Raw genomic sequence first — 20,134 nt, forward strand, 5'->3', positions numbered from 1 at the left:
GGCCTACAACCATCCGGCCGGCCGCTAGAGTAGCAAAAGGCATACAACATACATACAGTGAGAGTCTCTTGGCGGAGCAGATTGGCAAATCAGGTGATATCAATAGCGTAGGCCGCATAACACCTAGCCCACAATACGGTTTCCTTTTGTCAAACAAAACAACACAAAAAAAAAAAAAAAAAAAAAAAAACCACACCCGCAAGGCAACCCGCGATCCAAGTGACAGTACGTGCTCCGTAAATGGGGGATCATAACCAGCAGCAGAACTCTGAGGAGGGGAATGGGAGTATAGCAGGGACTGGGGATCCACGTGCCCACGGCTGAGGGAGGGGGTCGGCTAAGGAGATGGGGCTGGCGAGGCTGCCGGTAGCAGTGGCGGCTCACAAATACCCCCACGGTAAGCGTTCCAGGGGCCCCAGATTTTCACCCACGCCCCAGGCTTACCCCTCGCCACATACACTACTTTTTCACGAAACATACACCAATCCATATGTTCTTTCCAGGCCAACACCGCCGGGGGCCTCTGGGATCCCCACAATTGGGCAATGTCACGCTTCGCTATCATGTATCCCAGAGTCACCCACCGCGTCTGCGGGACCGAATAATCATTTGGTTCCCACACATTCAGCAAGCATCTCCTCGCTTCAGGCAGCAGTGCGACACGCGTAACCACACGCAAAACCTCATGCACACCACGCCAGAATCGCTCCACTTTCGGGCACTCCCACAGTATATGCATGAAAGTTGCCAAAGCACCACAGCCGCGCTTACACAATCCGTCAGCAGCAAAGCCCATACGTAGAAGCCTCGGCCCCGTGACGTAAACCCGGTGAAGGATCTTAAGCTGGACGAAGCGAAGGCGAGCCGGGATGGCCACCTCCTTCGGAGAGGCCACCGCGGAGATCCAGTCCTCGTCGTCCAGCTCCAGCCCATCGGCAACCCAGGCCTCGCGGAGGCCAGTCAGCAGGCACGATCTGTCATTGATCAGTTTTTTATATATAAGGGAGATCGTGCTGTCTGGTACATGGCCATCCAGCACTCTGTCCTCTAGGGGGGAAGACTCCGGAATGGACGCAACATCCGGGAAGACGGAGGCCAGCGCATGGCGGACTTGTAAGTATCGAAAGTACTCACTGCCTTGCAGCTGAAACTCCGTCTGCAGTGTCTCAAAAGTCTTGAAACCCCCCCTCGTCCAGAGATCTCCCACCGTGCTGATTCCGATCGTGTCCCACTTCTCGAAGCCCTTCGATGTCCACAGGGAGCCCAACCTCTCAGACGCATATAGCGGTGATGCCCGGGTCAAACGGTCCTTCCACCCCATAGCTGCATTAGCCGCGTGCCATACACGCACCATGACACGCGTCGGTCCCGTCAGACGGGAGTCGGGCGTGCCAGAGTAGAGCGCTCGATTATAATCGCCACCGGGCAGGAGCATCTTGTCCATTTCAAATGCCGGGTTCAAGGCGGGCCCGTAAAGGCCATGATTGATTGCAGCTAGCTGGGAGGCCCAGTAATACCGTTTAATGTCCGGGAGGGCGACCCCCCCCATCGTACCACGGGAGCGTCAATTTGGCCAGAGCAATACGCGGCCTCCCGTCCCAGAACAGGCGCCGCTGCAGGCCCTCCACCTCGCGGAAGTAGCGCGCTGGTACCAAGTCCATAGTGTTCTGGAGGGCGTACAGGAAGCGCGGCAAGGACATCATCTTAAACAAGGCCGCTCGGCCAAGTGGCGAGAGCGGAAGACGCCGCCAGCGGGCGACATCCTCTCGCAAGCGCTGGAGGGGGGGCAACAAGTTCCGCTCATAGCGGGCCTCCGGGTCTAGAGTGATATATATACCCAGGTACCGGAACCCCTGGGAGGCAATCTGGATCGGGCAGTCACGCGGTAGGGCCGGAGCCTCCCCGGAAAGCACATATAAGCAGGATTTCGCCCAGTTGATGACAAGGCCTGAGTTACGCCCGAAGGAGCGCAAAACATCAACTAGGACAACCAGCGATTTGCGCGGGGAGGCGAGATACAAAAGGATATCATCGGCGTAGAGGGACACGCGGTCCTCATACTCAGGGGTCCAGCGGAGACCACGGATAGAAGGGTGCCACCGTAGCCACTCCGCCAAGGGCTCCAAGGCCAGTGCAAACAGGAGCGGCGACAAGGGGCAACCCTGACGCGTGCCCCGCCCCAGCTCGAATGGGGCCGAGACTCGCCCATTCACCACCACCTGAGCCAATGGGCCCGAATACAACAATTTGACCCAGCTAATGAACCCCGGGCCAAATCCGAATTTCGCCAGCATCGCCCAGATGTATGGCCATTCAAGCGTGTCAAACGCCATGGTGGCGTCTAAGGATGCCAAGATGGCCGGCTCCCGCACAACCGGGACACGCGCGAGCACCCCGTGCAAGCGTCGCAGATTAAGAGCCGTGTTGCGATGGGGTATAAATCCAGATTGGTCTTGGTGGACCAGGTCGCCCACCACACCGACCAACCGGTTGGCCAACACCTTGGCGAGGATTTTGGGTTCCGCGTTCAAGAGCGAAATTGGCCTGTAGGATGTGACCCGCTCACGGGGTCTCCCCTCCTTGTGTATCACCACGATCGTGGCCAGACGCTGGTCCGGCGGGAGGGAACCCTGCGAGTGGGCCGCCAGGAACATCGCGCGCAGGTGGGGCGCTAGTACATCCGGGCGCAGCTTGTAAAGCTCGATGGGGAGACCATTAGGGCCCATGGCCTTGCCGGACGCGACCGAGCGAATAGCCAGGGCAATTTCGTCCGAGGTGGGAGGAGCGTCCAGCGAATCCCTGTCCTCCACCGAAAGGGAGGGCAGCGCTATGTCCCGAAGCAGGGAATGGGAATCTTCCTCCGAACAGGGGGAAACCGGGGAGTACACCTCGCGGAAGTAATCCGCGAAGCAGGAGACAATGGCTTCCGGCTCGGTGACACGCGCACCATCCATCCTCTCAATCAAAGGAACCACACGACTCGCTCTCTCCCTCTTATCCAACCACGCAATCAATTTACCCGCCTTATCGCCCACATCATACAATCGTCCCTGTTGCTCTCTACTGAGGCCCCTGGCCGCCTCCGTGACGAGGGCCCTATAAGCCGCCTGCTTGAGGTGCAAAACATGCAACTTGGCATCCGTTACCCCGCTCCCCAGGTCACCCTCCAGTTCCACAATCTCGGCCTCCACCCGGGTCACCTCCTCCCGCTCACGCCTCCGGGCATGGGAGATAAAGGAGAGGGCCTCCCCTCTGAGGACTACCTTAAAGGCCTCCCACAGGGAGATGGCCGAAGGGACAGACCCCACATTCTCGTCAAAATATCGCTGTAAGGATTTGATCAAGTCGGCACGAATAGTGGGGTCTCGCAAGTACCATGCATTGATTGGGGCCACCCTGCCCTCCCCCCTCGGGAAGACATCAAAATGTAACAGTAATGGGGAATGATCCGAAATACCCCGCGCCAGATGGCACACCTCTCCTACCCTCCCAGCGTGGGCCGCCGGGACCAGGATGTAGTCAAGTCGCGAGAGGCTACCATGGGCACCCGAGTGGAAAGTGTATTGCAGCTGCGTAGGGTGCTTTAGTCGCCAGCAATCCACCAGGCCCAGTGTGTCTAAAAGGCCGGACAGCCACGCCTGTGCCCGGGGGAGGTCCCTAGGGGGGTGACGATCCATAGACCCAGAAACTACCGCATTGAAGTCCCCCCCAACCACCAGCAGGCCACCCGGGAGGTCCAGGAGGAGGCGCCCCAGGTCCGCAAATGTAGTAGCTTGTAACCCAGGCGGGACGTACACTGACATGAAAACAAACACTCTACCCTCCATTCTACCCACCAGGACAGTGTAGCGTCCCCTCTCGTCATGGCGCACCTCATCAATCTCCAGCGGGAGCGAGTTCTTGATCATGATACCCACCCCCCGCGACCCCGAAGTGAAGCCCGAGTGGGCCACCAAACGATAGCCTCGCCGATTCATGGCATGGAAGGAGTTACCTATAAGGTGTGTCTCCTGCAAGAAGACAACATCTGGCGATATACGCTTCAGGAACTGCAGGACCACACCACGCTTAATCCGATCCCCCAGGCCGTTAACATTCCAGGACAACACAGCCAAGTCCCTACCCCCCCATCATACGTAGAAGCAATCAGTCGTCCCCCACAGAGCATTTCGAGAAAAGCAATACGGTAAAGGGTTTGCCTTGCGGTGCGAACAAACAACACACCCCCCCCACCCCCCCATCCCAACAGAACTCCCCCCTCCCTGCACCCCTGCATGAGCCCAGTCAGCCCCCCCAAAGTGCAGTGTGCCTGTCGCCCCATAGAGAAAGACTAACTAGTACCCCAGAGGAGGAGGGAAGCCCCCAACAGACCCCGTACGACCTCCATAGGAGGGGAACATACACGATCGAGAAATGGTAAAGAAGTATTGTCCCGAGCAGGGTCTATTATTCACCCCTTAATTCTGATCCGGCAGGCCCTCTCCACCGCCCGCACCCCCCCCACCCCCCCGGCCCCGATCATCAGGCAGAGTGTCCAACCAGTCCCCAGCCGCCTCGGGTCGATCAAAGAAGTGTGTGCGACCTTCCACCTCCACCCTTAGCTTAGCTGGAAAGAGCATTGAGTACTTTAGGTTCAGGTCCCGCAGGCGACGTTTAACACCGAGAAAACTCAGTCTCTGCTTTTGGACCGCCGGAGTAAAGTCTGGGTAGAAACGCACATCCATGTTGTCAAGCTTGACCGGTCCCTGTTGCCTGGAGGTCTGCAGGATAGCGTCCCTGTCCCGGAAGTTAAAAACCCGGGCAATGAGAGGCCGCGGCGGGGCACCGGGCTTCGGCCTACCCCCAGGGACCCGGTGAGCACGCTCCACCGCAAAAAGCTTACTCAGGCCCCGGGGCTGCAGATGGGTAAGGATTAGATCTTCCACAAAAAGGTCGGCGGCCTCCGCCTCTCGTCCCTCCGGCACCCCCACAATACGAACATTATTCCACCTGGCACGACCCTCGGAATCCTCCAGTCGCCGGTCCATCAGGGCGCTCGCCTGGCCAAGCCGGCGCACCTCCTTTTGGAGGGCCGCCACATCTGTCTCGAGGCCCGTTGTGGTGTGGGTCAGGGAATCGACCCGGTCGTTCGTCTTAGACAGGTCGGCCCTCACCAGGCTCACATCCACAAGGACCGAGTCTATTTTTTGCGCTAGGGTGTCGAAGCGCTGGTCCACCGAGGCCTTCATCTCCGCGATGGCGCCCATGACGTCCCGGAGGGTCAGGTCCACCGGCTGGGCAGGCGTCTCCGTCAGGCCCGCCGGGGACGTGCGCGATGTCTCCGGAGATCCCTTCTGGAGCGTGTAGCGGTCCATACTGTTGGATTGGTGCGCCGGGCCACGGCGGGTCGTCTTCACCTTCGCCCGGTCGCCATCTTGTTTGGTGGACATGCTTGCTCTCCCACCGTCGTGCCAATCTCCTCAAAAGGGCCGATAAACCCGTTTACGGGGTCCGGGGGGGGGGGGGAGGGCGGCCACCGCACCGCAGGACGATCCACAGCTGGCGGGTCAGCCGGGCACCTGGACAAGACCACACCACCGCACCCCGCCTCGCGACCCTACCTCGCTGGAGGCGAGGAGGGTGTGAAAGTGAAAGCGCGGGGTACGCGAGTCGCCCAGCCGTGCCCGCCGCTGTTGTTCACTTTGTCCCCGGATCGCCCCACTACTCCAATCCGGGGGGCCGGCGCGGGGAAGGCCGCAACCTTCGATCGGCGCTCCCGCCGGTGTTCGGGGTCCGATTCGAACACGGAAAACGGGTGGCGCCTCAGCTCGGGTTCACCGACACAGTCCCCTCAAAAAGGACAGGATATAGCCAGGATTAATTCAGGAGGTCGCGGAGGTCCTCGGGAGCCTCGCACCTACGCGGCCATCTTGGTTGCGCGCTAGGCTCCTCCTCTAGTGTCAGTACTGTTGATCAGTCAAAGGACCTTTAAGGGAGAAGTAGGTTAAAGACATATGCTGGTCAATACTCGAAGTACGAACAGCAACTGTAGTAATCTAACTGTCCAGTAAATGCTGTCTTTTATATAAAAAAAAAAGTAGTATTTAATAGAAGCACACAAAGCATGGAGACAGCAAACTAAATAATCACATTCTCTTAAGGTCGGTGAGCTAACATCATCTTGGATGGTATACCCGAGTGTCGTGTAGTTCCTATAGTACCCATGCAGGACTTGCGCGTTTGAATAACATAAACTGTAGGATTGGTGGCAGACTAACTCTGAGCACCCGCACAATGTATGTTCGCCAGTTTTTGCATTAGCTAGCTCTCAGTGCCACTAGTGTCTCCTCTTATCGGGGAGAGATTACTTTCTAGCAATCTTAGAACATGACAACCCTGATTCTTCAAGATCATGGGAACCATGTACTACTTTTCGCTCAGTCACTCGTGCTCATTTAGCTTATCTCACACAGAATAAACAGTCTGGGCATTTCAATAAGGATTTATTGAACTGTTGTTGTTCTCGTGTAAAATATGAGCTGTAACAACCATTAAACAGTAGCAGAGATATATGATTAGCAGTACTATGAATATAAAAGGATAGTACAGTTGTACCATTTTGCAATAAGCATGAATAAATTCATGAATATAAAATGCATAATAAAAGTGCACATACTCCTACGATGCCTATGTAGATGTACCCAAGTGTACCTAGCATGTGTAAAGCCATGAAATCCTCTAGGATTTAGTCAAACCCTATTACCTGAAGTGTAGGAATGTATGAGCCCTTCTTGGTCTCGAGTTGGACACCCCGCGAGGGATGTTCAGACCACTGCAGCTGGAGCGTCTGCATGCAGGAGCCTCACCGTCTCTGGTCAGTGTGTCAGCCTGGAAGTCTCTGTTCCCTCTATCTTATCTTGGCAAGATGTGGTGTATTTATACACGAAGGTATCTACGGCTTCTTTGTCACTAAATAGTGCTTTTGAACAAATTGTGTATCTTCTGCTCCAACCTTTATAGTTCAACTCCAGTCACAGATGTCATTTAGTGTCCACTTCTTTGATATTCCTGTTGTGGGTGTCAACCTCTTTGAAATGCTCTCTTCCCTGCCTTGTCCTTGTTGAAGGGACACTCTGCCACAGCAGAAGTGACTCCAGTAGTGATTGACCCACAACACAGACCTAGTTAGTAACCTGGGATCACACCTTAGCCTCCAATGAAATATGCCTCACAAAGGTCTAAGCCGTCCCCGTTTGCATAATTCCTTGGTCTTTAGAGTGCCAACCTTTTCAGTCCCACCATCTCTCCTGGCAGAATCCCAGGCTCTATTAACCAGTGATGTTTCTTGGAATCGAAGAGACCATTGATGTGCACAGAGGATGCTTTGCTCCCTTCCTCCAGTGTGTGTTCCCACCCCAGCCCTCAGGAATGTCAGCAGTGCGCATCTCCTAACTAGGTGTTCCAATCCTCACCTCCACTAGCCTTTCAAGGTCCCATGGGCTTCCCCAAATGGAACCCATGGGCCTTAATTTTATCTACTATGCACAGGCACACATGCATTCCAGCATGCACACAGAAGTATCGTGCAATGCTGCACTACACACAATCACCATATAGGCCAAGGGTGAGTTAAGTATACAGTAATGGAGCATTACATGGGTGGGCCAGTAAGAACTACTTTAGGCATACAGGTAAAAAGACCTGTTCGCACTACTTATCTCTACTAAGCACAGAATGTTTATGCTACCCCCACTGTACTTGAGCCACTTATCTCCTAGTAAAGGTAGTAGCCTTCTACCATTACCTAGGGTAGAGCTTGGTGCACCTCTCCCGGTCTACCATCGGACAGGCCTTGGTTATGGTCACATACATTTTCTGTGTTTGCCCATGATCAAAATTCTGGTCAAGGGGTTCAGATCTCCATGAGCCTGAGGCACTCGGAGCAGGAGTACATGTCTGTCACCATGCATTGGACTTTTCCATCCCAGCTGTCTGCCTTGGGAGCGTCATCCAATCCCTGCGCCTCCAAGCATGTTGTTAGCACCTAAAGGCCTGAAGATTAATAGCAGTGATCTTTTTTTTGTATTTATTTTTATTCTAAAATGTATAATATATTCCTAATTTTGACATGTAACTGCACTGTCCTCGTCTTCTTTGTTTTTTTTCCAGATTTTAAGGTTTGTTTTGCCCAAATAGGTCGGTAAATTAATGGTACAGGTTAGGCCACAGCCACACCAGTGCACACATGAAAACACATTTGATCTGTAAAGGAATGCTGTTCTTTCTCATCCCTCATCTTGATTATCTCCCAGTGCAACTATTCCAGTGTACCTCTCCCAGTAAGTATAACTCTGTATCCATTTATTTATTCTCAAGCTATCACAACATAAAACTTTTCTTCTGAATCAAACGTCTTAACAGTTAGGCATGAACATATTCACCATATTTCCATGGGTAGCAGAAGATGCATCTGCCTTATCGGTGCTGGTGTCACCGTTTTGGGGCAGAGCTACAAGCCCCAGAGTGTCTGAAGGGACGCAGGAGGTGGGAGCTGATCTCTGTGCTAGTCGGGCGCTATAAATATATTGCTTCCATCCCTGGCCAAGCCGGGCCCGTGTGCGCCAATCACAGCCCGGAAGAGGCTGGGCTGGGGCACGTCTCTTTCATCTGGCACAAGGCAGGTATTGTTATCATTGCACTTTTTTATTCCTGCGGTTTGCCCACCAGCGTTGTCCCAGTGGGAAAATTGAAGCTTCCGGGGGGCAGTCCTAAAACAACCCCTGCAGTCACCATTGAGGGATTTCTACTGAGAACCAGCAGTATAATTGGCAAAGAAATTGAACTGGTGGAGCGCTGTCTGTTGCTCCATTTGCCCCCTCCCCCACTGTCTTCCCTGCCTTGCGTTTCGCCTTACTTGCCGCCGTACCAGTGCTTAATTTGTAGAAAAAATAAAATAAAAAATAAATGCCAGGGCTCTCGTCAGGAGGCCACTGCAGCTTGCACCGCGCATAGCCCTTGCTATACTGCCAGTGATGGTGCCAACACAACTACTAACCATCGCACTCCTACAAGAATGACAATTCAGGCTATTTCAGGCCCCCAAAGCTATAAGAATGGCTTGGATGGCAGGTAATAGTGTAGTGAGGACAGGGTTTGCCTACACACATTGCTATGTTAGCATAAGCGTTTTGGAAGTAAAACACCATCTTGCCACTTTGCCGCTTTTGCACACAACACTACATGCAACTGTTATAAGTAAAACTGCTTGCTTGCTTTTTCTTCACATGAGAACGGTCTGTTTTTCACATCCCTAGACTTACACCGCGACCTTAGTCTGAACACTGTGTGCAGAAGCCGTCAAGGTCAAATAACAATGTATGCTGTTGAATTCAGGTTGATCGGCCCACGCTCTAGACACAACAAGCACACAGCTGCAAATATCTGAAACTCGGGTGCCTTTAATATTGCATTGCATGCATGATGCTGGCACTTCTGGAGACAACCTTTCCAGACACAGAGAGCAGTGCTGATCCTGTGATGTGATTCACCTAAGCTGATCTTGGAGGTATGGGGTTTCCCATTCAAACCTAGAGACCTTCTATTATAAAACTAGCTTATAACCAGGGAAGGGTGGTAGACAAGGTGCTATAGAACCTGTTTCCACTATCATTATAATATGATTTCTCTCTTTGTGTTTTATGGAATTGTAACAATGCTGATGGTTTTATTTCTAATCATTTGTTTGCTTATGTTGGCCAAAATACTACATCTTAGAGCACGTAGTTAAAAATAAACATTTTAAACTTTTCCGTGTCTCTGATTACTCACGTTGTGGACTGATATGAGAATAAAAACGAAAAGGTGTTTTTGTTTCCCGCCATTCCTGAGAGTAACCGAAGTCGCTAGTTCTGGGTTGTCTAATCATTGGTAGCTTCGCTGTAGTACGGAGAACAAATGAGACACTGATGCTAGTCAGATAGGGGTTCTGGGTACTAAGGTGAGTTTTTTTGGTACAACACAATTCACTGAGGTCCTGGTTTCCTGCACATAGTTCTGTGCATGAGCAGAATCCCCGCAACAATAGTAATGTTTAATGTATATTTAACAATTGACTGTTGTTGTGGTCATCTCTAAATTTGCCAGACAGCTCCACCTTGTGAAACTGTAACAAGCACCGGTGTTGAGAATTAAGTGCAGAGCACTGGAAATCGCCGGCTCAAATTAATCACTACTCCGGACTTCACTTTGCGTCTCTCTACTGCTAATACCACCTTCACAGCCTGCCAGGGCTCTGCACAGTGTGCTACTACTCTATCAGCGCTCATTTCAAGTGCAGAGCTGATAGAGGACGCTGGTAGCCTCCGGTTGCAGTCGCAGACCTGTAGTGAGGAATCTAGGGGTCCCATCGTGAAAAGGAAGAGGACTGTGCCACCCTCCAGGCCTAAGAAACTGCTTGTAGGCTCTACTGAAGGGGGGATTTTGGATGCTGAGCTTAAGGCTGCACTGAAGGATTTAGTTTTGGAGTTCGTTGGAGACCTGTGCAATAGCCTTATTGAAGCTGAGGTGAGCAAACTGGAACCTATTTACAATCGCCTGGTGTCCACTGATGCTGAGCTGTCTAAGATCAATGCCCCTCCCTCTAAGCAGAATCCTGAGTTGCCAATCCCTGCTCCTAGGCCAACATCCTTCTCTTCAAAGAATCTGCCAATGCCATCAAAGCCAGAGTTTGAGCCAGGCCCCCCAGCTACTACTACCAATATTTGCCTTGCTAGCGCAGCTCATTCTAGGGTGCATGCTGTCTTCCCACATTCTGATCCTGGCCACCGTATCAGGATTAAAGATTTCTCATACGGGGGCCAACCTAAGCATTTACATCACCCCCTGACTGCACACTGTATGTCATCATCCTGGTGGGTGTTTCCCTCCTGGATGATGGCACCTTAGAGGACTGGGGCAGCTTCAAACTGGTTAAAAGACCTAATAGCCAACATCATAATGGCCAGCTGAGTGGATTGGCTTCGCCCTGCTCCCACAAACCCCACCATGAGACTTTAGTGTGGTCACCTTTAGAAACCCAGGTTTGGTGAGATCTCTCATAAAGCGGATTAACCCTGTTTTACACAATAGGAACAGCGTCTGTGCTTTCACACTGGGGTTTTTCTACCGTCCACACCCTCCCTTGGCAGCAAGTTCATCTAGTTTTAGCGTTGACGTCCTTGTTTCACTGTCTCTTTTGACCCCGCTGCCCATTTGTAATTGATTTGTTCCCCTCTCTGGTTTGTCAGATATTGATTGACTGTTCTCCGATGGTAATAATGAGCCTTGAGGTACAAATGGCTGCAGAGGCTCCCAATCTCATTTTCACTAATATGGTTCCTAATGAGCTATGGGCTAAAGAACATGAACCACAACTGATACATGATCCCATCCTCCTAGGACCACCCCAAGCAAAGTTATGCGCAAAAATAAAATGCCAACCAAAGGCCCAGTAAAGCATTATGGGGCGATATTCTAGAGTGCAGTGAATAGTATAGTATTAGCTCTCAACTGAGCCCAGAGCCTGCCCCTTGAAGAATGTTTTGATATTGGATACTATAATATTCACTGCACTCTAGAATCTCATCCCATAATGCTTTGCAGGGCCTTTGGTTAGGATTGTATTTCTACCCATAACTCTGCTTGGGGTGGTCCTAGGAGGATGGGACCACCACCAAATCGTTCATCATGATGTGCTCTTTTTTTCAAGGCATCTGCTTGGTTCTCTCCCTAGGTTAGGCAGTACCCCAAAATCATCATCACCTTTCTCACTGCTTGCTGTATTTTCATTTTCACTTTTGTGAGATGAATATATGCATTTTTGCATGTAAAGATAGTTACTTGTTGTTTTATCAAAGCTATGTGAGGTTTCTGTTTTATTAATTGGGATGAGACTGAACGGAGTTGCGGAGTGGAGTTCACGGAGTTTTTGTTCAATTCCGCAGAATTCCGTGTAGTGGTACTCCGCCAACTACGCCCACCCTTCGTAAAAGTAATAGTAGGCCGAGATTTTAACATAATCTTTCGAGCCTTCTTCGTCTATCGATGCGTTAATTGAGCAAGATGAGCAATGGGATATTGTCTTTCTGGTAAACCCCAACACCACTTTTCCGATGCAGCCCTTCAACTTGCAACTATAGTGGTGAGTCGGGGTCTCAGAACATGTAATAGGTGAACCTGCTCTGACCAGGAAAGATCATTTTCTTTCAATAGGAGTTCCTATTCAAATGTTATTGATTATATTTTACTTGATGTAAGGCTTTGGCCATTGCTTAAAGATATGAAGGCTGCAACTCGCTCGGGTTTTGGTAATAACCATCCCTAACTGGGGACGCCCTCAACAGAGCCTCAGCCACTTGCCATACTCTGGTCCCAGTGCCTTTTTAAGCCAACAACTATAGGTGAGTCTCCCGGCCTCAAGAATTGCCAAATCAAAGGTTAAAAGCAGAGATCTGTTAGCGGTTTGTGCTTTTCCTGTCTGATTATGAGGAAACGTCTGTCTCTGCGGTGGCAATTTTAGATATTCATGAAACTCTTTTTAATAAAAAAGAAACCAATATATGAAAGAAAAAAAAATGATCACATACATGTAACTTATGCGAGAGACCCCAAATGGTATAATACAGAGTGCAGATGGACCAAAGCAATTCTGAAATAGGCTTTAAAGGGCGCAGACGTCATTGAAACACAATCGAAGTATAAAACTGCACTTGCTAAAGCCAAGCATGACTGGAAGGAAATAAACTGGCAGCATCTGTTACAGGCTATTAAAATAAATGACTTCAGATCTTCGGGCACATTATTTCACATGGGAGCATAAGCATCATGAATATCCATCGCTATCATATTCAGCCCGAGAAGTGGATAGACCACTTCTCCGTATTGTATGCCCATGAAACCTCAAATACCAAACCTCCCTGCTTGAAACCTAGAGGCCCTGCTGAAGATGCACTGAATCCAGCCCATTGGAAGAATACTGAGGCATCTTTTTTTTTTTTTGTTTGTTTAGAAGACTCCCTCTCTGCTATTAATAGACTCAAGTCAGCAAATGCTCCCGGACCAGATTAAATACTGGGTTACTTGTAAAAATCTGAACCACAGATATGGGCTAGCAATGTTAGTCTCCTGTGAAATACCTGCTGGGGGAGAAATCCCAACCACCTGGCAGGAGGCGGACATAATTGCAGTTTTTAAGAAGGGCAATGATTCTCCCATCTTAGATGAGGAAAAACACCCTATATCTTTTTGCAGACAATTCGCTTTTCATCTCAAAAACCCTTATGGGTCTTCAAAACCTGATTGATAAGTTTCTTGAGTTCAGCACGGCAAGGGGTCTTGAATTAAATGCGTTAAAAACAAAATACATGGTTTTTGGTCAAGGTACAACTAGAAGTAGCTCTGTAAAGGTTGCCAGTGAACCCCTTGATGGGGTTTTCTGCTTTGATTTATTTGGGAGTGTCTGATAAAATCAAATGGGAATCCCAAAGCCACACACGTTCCCTCCTAACAGCCCATAGAGCTAACGCCCGTCTTCGACTTCACAAGAGTACATATTCCTGTTCAATTTCACCATCCTTTTAGGCATTCCTAGCTAAAGTTCCAAGTGCAGCACTTTTTGGAGCCGAAGTTTGGGGTTATTCTGATACCCAGAAACTGGCTGTAACCGAGAATAATTTGATAAGATTACTAATCTCGGTCCCGAGCAGCATTCATTTTATCCCCCCGTTCCTTGATTCAGGTATAAAACGTATTTCGGATGTGGCACATTTGAAACCACTAACTTACTGGATTCGAGTCTGGTCAGCCCCTGAGCTACTAGAGTATAGGAACTCCTTAGGGGACCTGATGAAAATAGGCAGTGCTATGAAGGTTCCTTGATTTGCGGTTTGTCTTTAGCGGGTTTAAGAAAGTAGGATTACTCAAACTATGGGAGAATCCTGCGAAAATATACAAGTCAGAGATAGCTCTCTTGAAATCAACATACTGGGCCTATGTGTCTGATCAACAAGCTATCAGGGGGACCTATGGGTAGCTAACCAAACAGTTTTTATTGACTTCAAAACAAGCCCGCGCTTTGAAATATTCATGGACACCATAACACCACCCCTCGGCAAAAGCTTATACGTGACATTTGTTTAGGCGGCCTGCCCTTGAAGGTGTTCGGCAGCAAGGCCTCCGACATGTGCCCAGCCTGCAATCTGGCCCCTGAAACCAGGGGTTTAGGGTATTGTTTATCACGCTGACCGCGGATACGCTCGGTGCACCTGTACTTGGGGATCATCCATTATTCAACTGCCCAGTGAATTTTTAAAAGTGATACTAATTGTCTAATTGTATTCACTGTCCGCTGCTTCTTGTTAAACATTTGGTTCTAGCGAGCGAATTTCCTGACCTAGCTATATTTTATATTTTTAATTAGTCCTACCTAAAAGATCAAGCCAACTTACCTAATCGGGAATCTCTTTGCCACACCTGCGAATAGCAGCCTGTCCCAAATACATGTTACAGTGGTGATAACCTTTCTGACCCAGTTGGCCTATTTGAACAACTAGCTTGCACTGACTGTCAAGATCTTTTTAAATGTATTAAATTAGGTTTTAACAAATTTCGTAGGTACCTTCCTTTTATCAATTTGTGTACTGTGTTGTCATATTGTCGACTCCATTTGGGCTCTTTGGGACCTGCCGATCTCTTGATATTTCAGCACTTTATGAATCCTTTACTGTACTCTAATTTGACGTGCCACATTTTTAATTAGTACGTTAATCGCTTTTATATTTCCCGAAGATCATTTTGTACGTATGCAGTGGATGTAGTAATTTCCCATTCTGTGCTATTTTGTGATTGTTCTCTCAGAAGTTTCGCGTGATGATTAATGAAATGAGAAACAAACGTTTAAGAATGTATTTTTCATGTTTATATTAACCGATTTTAATGTTCTACTCTGTTTTATTGTACACTGTGATGGTTATGGCAACCAACTAAAGTATTTTTTGATGATGATGATACATTATGTTACCTTTGGTCCTGATTACATCACGTTTGACTCTGTCCCACCCTTATTCCCTCAATTGTCTCTTATTCGCTGCTGAAGGGCCAGCAATTGGCAACTACAAACTAGGATCTTAGAACTGTCTGGTTTCTATTGATCTCACCGCCTTCTTCTCCACTGTGATGAGAGGTAGCAAAGGCAGTGCGAGAGGTTGGCTAGAGAGGGTAGCAGCTCCTACCGCCGTTTACTCCTAATTGTCAACCATCAGGTATTTTATAGTTGTTCTTTCTGTCCTGTCTTTGCTTTTTGTATATCATATTATGGCTCTGTTGAATGGGGATGGAATGCCCCTAGTCAAGTGTGCATATGCTCTCACTCTCGTGTATTTAGCGGCCCTCAATCTTTAACACGTGGCAGGGATGGTGACGATAGTGATGTCTTTGAATTTTGGTCAGTTTGACATATCTAAATCAACCTGGACACATTGGCTGCATGAATGTAGATTGCTGCTCTTATGCAGAGAGCATAGACGTGAGTCTGTTTTGGGTGGCTTCATACATGAAATTTATGCCCTGAAATGTTTTAACTATTTGAAGGGGTTACCTCTTTTCTCTTAATATGAAAGCCATTTAAACCTGCCCACTTACTGTTAGATTTTTGGTAAAAGTATGCAGTCTTTGAGCACCTGTTGTCTCTAGATGCTGGCAGGGGAGCAGCGTTACCATGAGGTACTGAAAATAGAGATTAAAATGATTGGGATCATACCGTCCATACCCTTAATTGACCTCAGTCTTAAGTCCATCTATTGGCTCCACTTAAGCGCATCCATTATGTGAAACAGGCTGTGTCCTTTGCACTGCCCAGGATAAGTAATGATGTTGTACTGAACTACTGCAGCCAGGACATTTAATTATTTTCTTCTTTAATAAGCGCCTGTGCACTGTCCTCACATTAATCCCTCTTGGGTGTTGTGTCTGCAGAAACAATTGGAGGAGTTTGCAACTGGCTGCGACCTGGAGGAAGGATGGATACTCCTGTGCAGGCATTCAGAGGGCGGGGACCGACTGGTGCTCGTGGACTCCCCTGACCGGATCCAGAGGCAGCAGCTTCTCTTCGGCATTGATTACAAGCCGGTCAGCAAGTAGGTGATTGATCTATTCGGAACGTAGCTACACTGACTCCTCTCCTAATATTGGTTTATGAAGGAAAACCTGTTTTTCCCTGTCTAGGCCAATGTTTGAATAATATGTGAATGTTTGCTATTGAGCGGAAAGTTGTTTCTCTCTGGGAGAATATTTTTTCCATGTTCCCTAGCCCACTTCGTACCCCAACAGACTGGGGCTCATAAGTGTTAGACAGCTGATGGCAAGATTTTGTACTATTTAAACACCCATGACATATTATGGCAATCTGGAACTAATAACATAAAATCTTTGCAATATAAGCCTAGTTAGACTGGGGTCTCCAACCATTTCTGTAATAAGAGCTAATTATGTTCAGTGAAAATTATCCCGGTCTACTGTAAGTGATGTGATAGTCCACCCAAGACTGCCAGTAGTGATCACATCAGCGCATTAAGCAGGGTTGCCAGCAGGAAAGTAAAAAAAAAAAACACTATCCATTTGGAATGCATCTACATGTGTAATACACAACAGCCAACTGTCTCAGTTGACGAATCTCTAGACCCTCACCATCTCTAGGGTGGAGTACAAGAGAGAGACTCTTGTATCCCAACGAAGAGAAATTTTGGCCCTGTAATTCTAAGACTGTAAAAGTCTTCTTGCTTCAAATGGGGACTCCACAGATTACTAAGAATATAATAGAAGTCCCCCTCAACATGCCTCAAGCACAAATTTCAGAATGTAAGTATCTGTTTGATGGTTCCTTATTCTTCCATTAGCCTGTATAATGTGGCCGTCTAATATGGAAGTCTAACTTAATCTCTGTCTTTCTGACTTGAATTCTTTTAGTCACAGGTTTGTTTTCTTGTTGTTCTGTTACATGCTTTATCGTGCTAGGTGTGTGCTAGCTGTCTGTTGTCTAAAGACCAATTGTGGACAATGCAAGTACTCACAATGGACTTTAAGTCAGTCCATTGAATATTGTTGGTTGAATTGCTTGTCAGTCTCGTTTACTTCCTCTTTATTCAGTGGTTTTCCTCCCTCTTGTGCTTGTCCATCCCATTGAGCATGGCTTCTTTGCCATCGTTTTAATTGGATAACTTTTATCCTCCTTCCACGTCTTCCATTCAATGAACTGCCTTTTTTTATTTCCTTTTAGTACTTCAGAGGCTACATTTGTTTCCTGGCTTTCTTCCCTTATCTCATGTGTGCTGCTTTCTCCTTCACACCATACGCCATTTTCTGTATTGCTGTCTATTGCCCCCCAATCGTACTCCACTTTTTTTTCTTACATTCCATTGTTCCTCTGCCATTCCATTTCTCCGCCACCCACCCCCCCTTGCTGAAAACAGCTGCTTGTTGACTGCTTTAGGTTGCCCCCCCCCCCCAACCTTGCTTTATGTTTGCCTGCTTTTGAATTATTATTCCCCACCTCGGCTTCTAGCGACTCCCCAGCATCCCCCAGCTTGCCACCACCATGGCCATCTCCTGTCTTTTGCGGCTCCTTGCCTGCGTTGTGTTAACTGTCGCAATTGGCTTTCGCAATGCTGTATGCTTTTTAATAATGTGCTAGCATTGGCAAAACCAATAGTGGAGACCAACCTTTATAAAAGTTTAGAAAACTTTACTTTCTGTACTTGCTACTCACGCAAACTGACCACTATGTTTTGTCATGCAACTTGACGACACACTTGTGGACTCATGAGATCACAAGCATGCCCAGTGTTCCATCTGAATACAAATAGAAAGTCGGAAGAAGGACATACAGTTGAAACCGAGATTAAGAGGTCGGAACATGTTTTCTAGGGTGAGCCTGGTCAGCGCATGCGCTGCTCTGCGAGCCATGCTGTATTGGAGTATATACTTGAAGCCCTGCCCAATCTCCGCCCATATTTATCATTGGCTTGTGTCATTGTCGTTTGTAAATGCTGACTTCTGATTCGTTCATAGGCTTGTTAGTCCCATCTTAGTACCGCCATGGCTTCATTTGTAACCTCACATGAGGACTGGACCTTTTTACTTCGGTTGTTACACGGTTGGTCTTCTTTAGTCTGTAAGCACTATTTTCTTTAATGAGTTTCTCTTATTACAGGGGGGCAAGAATGTCTCCCATGCGCAGTTATGACTACAGACTTGTTTAACTCGTAGAACACAGGGAGCTCTTCAGGGGCTTGGGCGCCAGAAGGGGGCACCTCAGTGATGCCTTTTCGGGAGGTCAAAGGTGCGTGATGTAAATTCTGCAATAGGTCTCGCATTTGCGAGAGTTTAAGCTATTGACATTGTAAAACATAACTAAAAGGCATTGTCGTTTACAATGCCAATAGCTCAAACTCTCGTAAATGCGAGACCTGTTGCTTTGCGGATGCTTGTTTTTTTGTGCTTTCATTTAGTGACCTCAAAAAGTTCTATTTTGTTTTTCTATGTGATGTGAACTGGTTTGTTTTTGGATATTGTGAAAATATGGATTGACCTCCGAATTTATCTTAGCTTATTATGATTGTTTATCATTTGGAATAGATGTCTCCAATTAATATTTTTGTTGATGTCCCACCTGGTAATCGAGTGTTTCGACTTGCAACGTTGACTGAAGTGTACTGGGGACCTGCTAACCAGGTCCCCAGTGCCAGTGTTATTTCCATTAAACTATACAATTGTTTCCCCAATTGGCAAAACCTTAGGCACCCTCTGTAAGCCTCCTAGTAAATGGTATCCCTAGTACCTAGGGCCCAAGGCACTAAAGAGGGTTCCTAAGCGCAGTAGCACACATTGTGCTACCCTAAGAGATCCCTTCACCAAGCACATGCAAGGCTGCCATTGCAGCCTGCGTGTCTTGGTGCAGACTAAAGTGAAAACACGACACGTCACACATCCCTGTGTGCCATTTCCCCTATCACCGCATGTCATATTTGCAAGTCATCTTACAGCAGGCCTGACAGCCCAAAGGCGGAGTGCTGAATATCACATGTGAGGGCATACCTGCATGAGCAGTTTTTCCCCTGTGCCAGTCAGTCCTATTACTGCCAGTGCAAGTGGACAGGGAAGCCATTTTTAAACGTGCTGGACAATGATGAAAATGAGCTCCCCAGCTACATGATGGCTTCACTGAAAAATAGAAATGTTTTGGTATCAAACATCTCGTATTGATAAACCCACACTGAATCCGGTGATGAATTTACCAATACATGCACCCATAGAGCACCTTAGAGGTCCCCTCTGAAAACCTACCAGCCTCTTGTGTGCTCTTTGACTGGTTTCTGCCAGTCTGCCACCTGAGACTCTGTTCTGACCTCCAGGGTGAGAGCCTCTGCTCTCAAGAGGCCCAGAACATAAACATTTTCGGGAATAGAGTCTCCCACATGATGGCCTGCAGATGAGCCTTCCTAGGCCGGCATGCTTCAAAGAGCTGCCACCTTTTGTGATGCAAATCTGGATCCCCTCACAGGAAAGGAAGCAGCCCTCTTTGTCCAGGACCCCCTTGGCACCTGGATAGGGGAAAGTTAGCTAGTCAGTTAGGCGTGCCACCTCCGGACTAGTATCACTCTTAATTCGGGCTACACTGAGGTGAGTGGAGTTGGCACAACGGTTAGGGCGGTCGACCTCAAATCTGGGGATCCGGGTTCGAGTCTCTGCAGGACCCACAACATCTTGTGATTCTAGGCAAATCACTTAATCTCCCTGTGCCTAACAAAAATGTATGCGCCCTCATGTTTCTCAACTGGTGCTCGTGTAAAGCGCTCTGATACCCGATACCTTCGGGTCAAGTTCGCGCTATATGAAACTCCAAAAAATAATTTAAAAAAATTAACATGGTTTTTAGAAATATCCATCTTTGTGATGGCATACTTAGGAATTCTGGAACGGGGTTATGCTCACTTCCCACAGGAAGTGGTCATTTTGGTGGCTTAGGGACCCCAAAGGTCAGTAGCCCATTGGCTACCACCCTACACTCCCCTAACGCCCCTAAATTCAGTATTTAGGGGAGTCACTGACACCAGAGAGGAAGATC

The 20,134-nt window shown here is 48.4% G+C and overlaps 1 protein-coding gene across 1 annotated transcript in view; it reads left to right on the forward strand.

Annotated features, from left to right (window-relative positions):
• The window catches only part of LOC146835223 (E3 ubiquitin-protein ligase HECTD3-like), a 387,450-nt gene that overhangs the window by 42,702 nt on the left and 324,614 nt on the right, over positions 1-20,134 (forward strand). The window contains exon 2 of the mRNA XM_085602812.1: positions 15,988-16,148. Within this exon, the coding sequence (XP_085458938.1) occupies positions 15,988-16,148 (161 nt within the window). The remainder of the gene's footprint in view (positions 1-15,987; positions 16,149-20,134) is intronic.

This window comes from Triturus cristatus, chromosome 4_2 (assembly GCF_964204655.1).
Source record: "Triturus cristatus chromosome 4_2, aTriCri1.1, whole genome shotgun sequence".
Taxonomy (NCBI): Eukaryota; Metazoa; Chordata; class Amphibia; order Caudata; family Salamandridae; genus Triturus; species Triturus cristatus.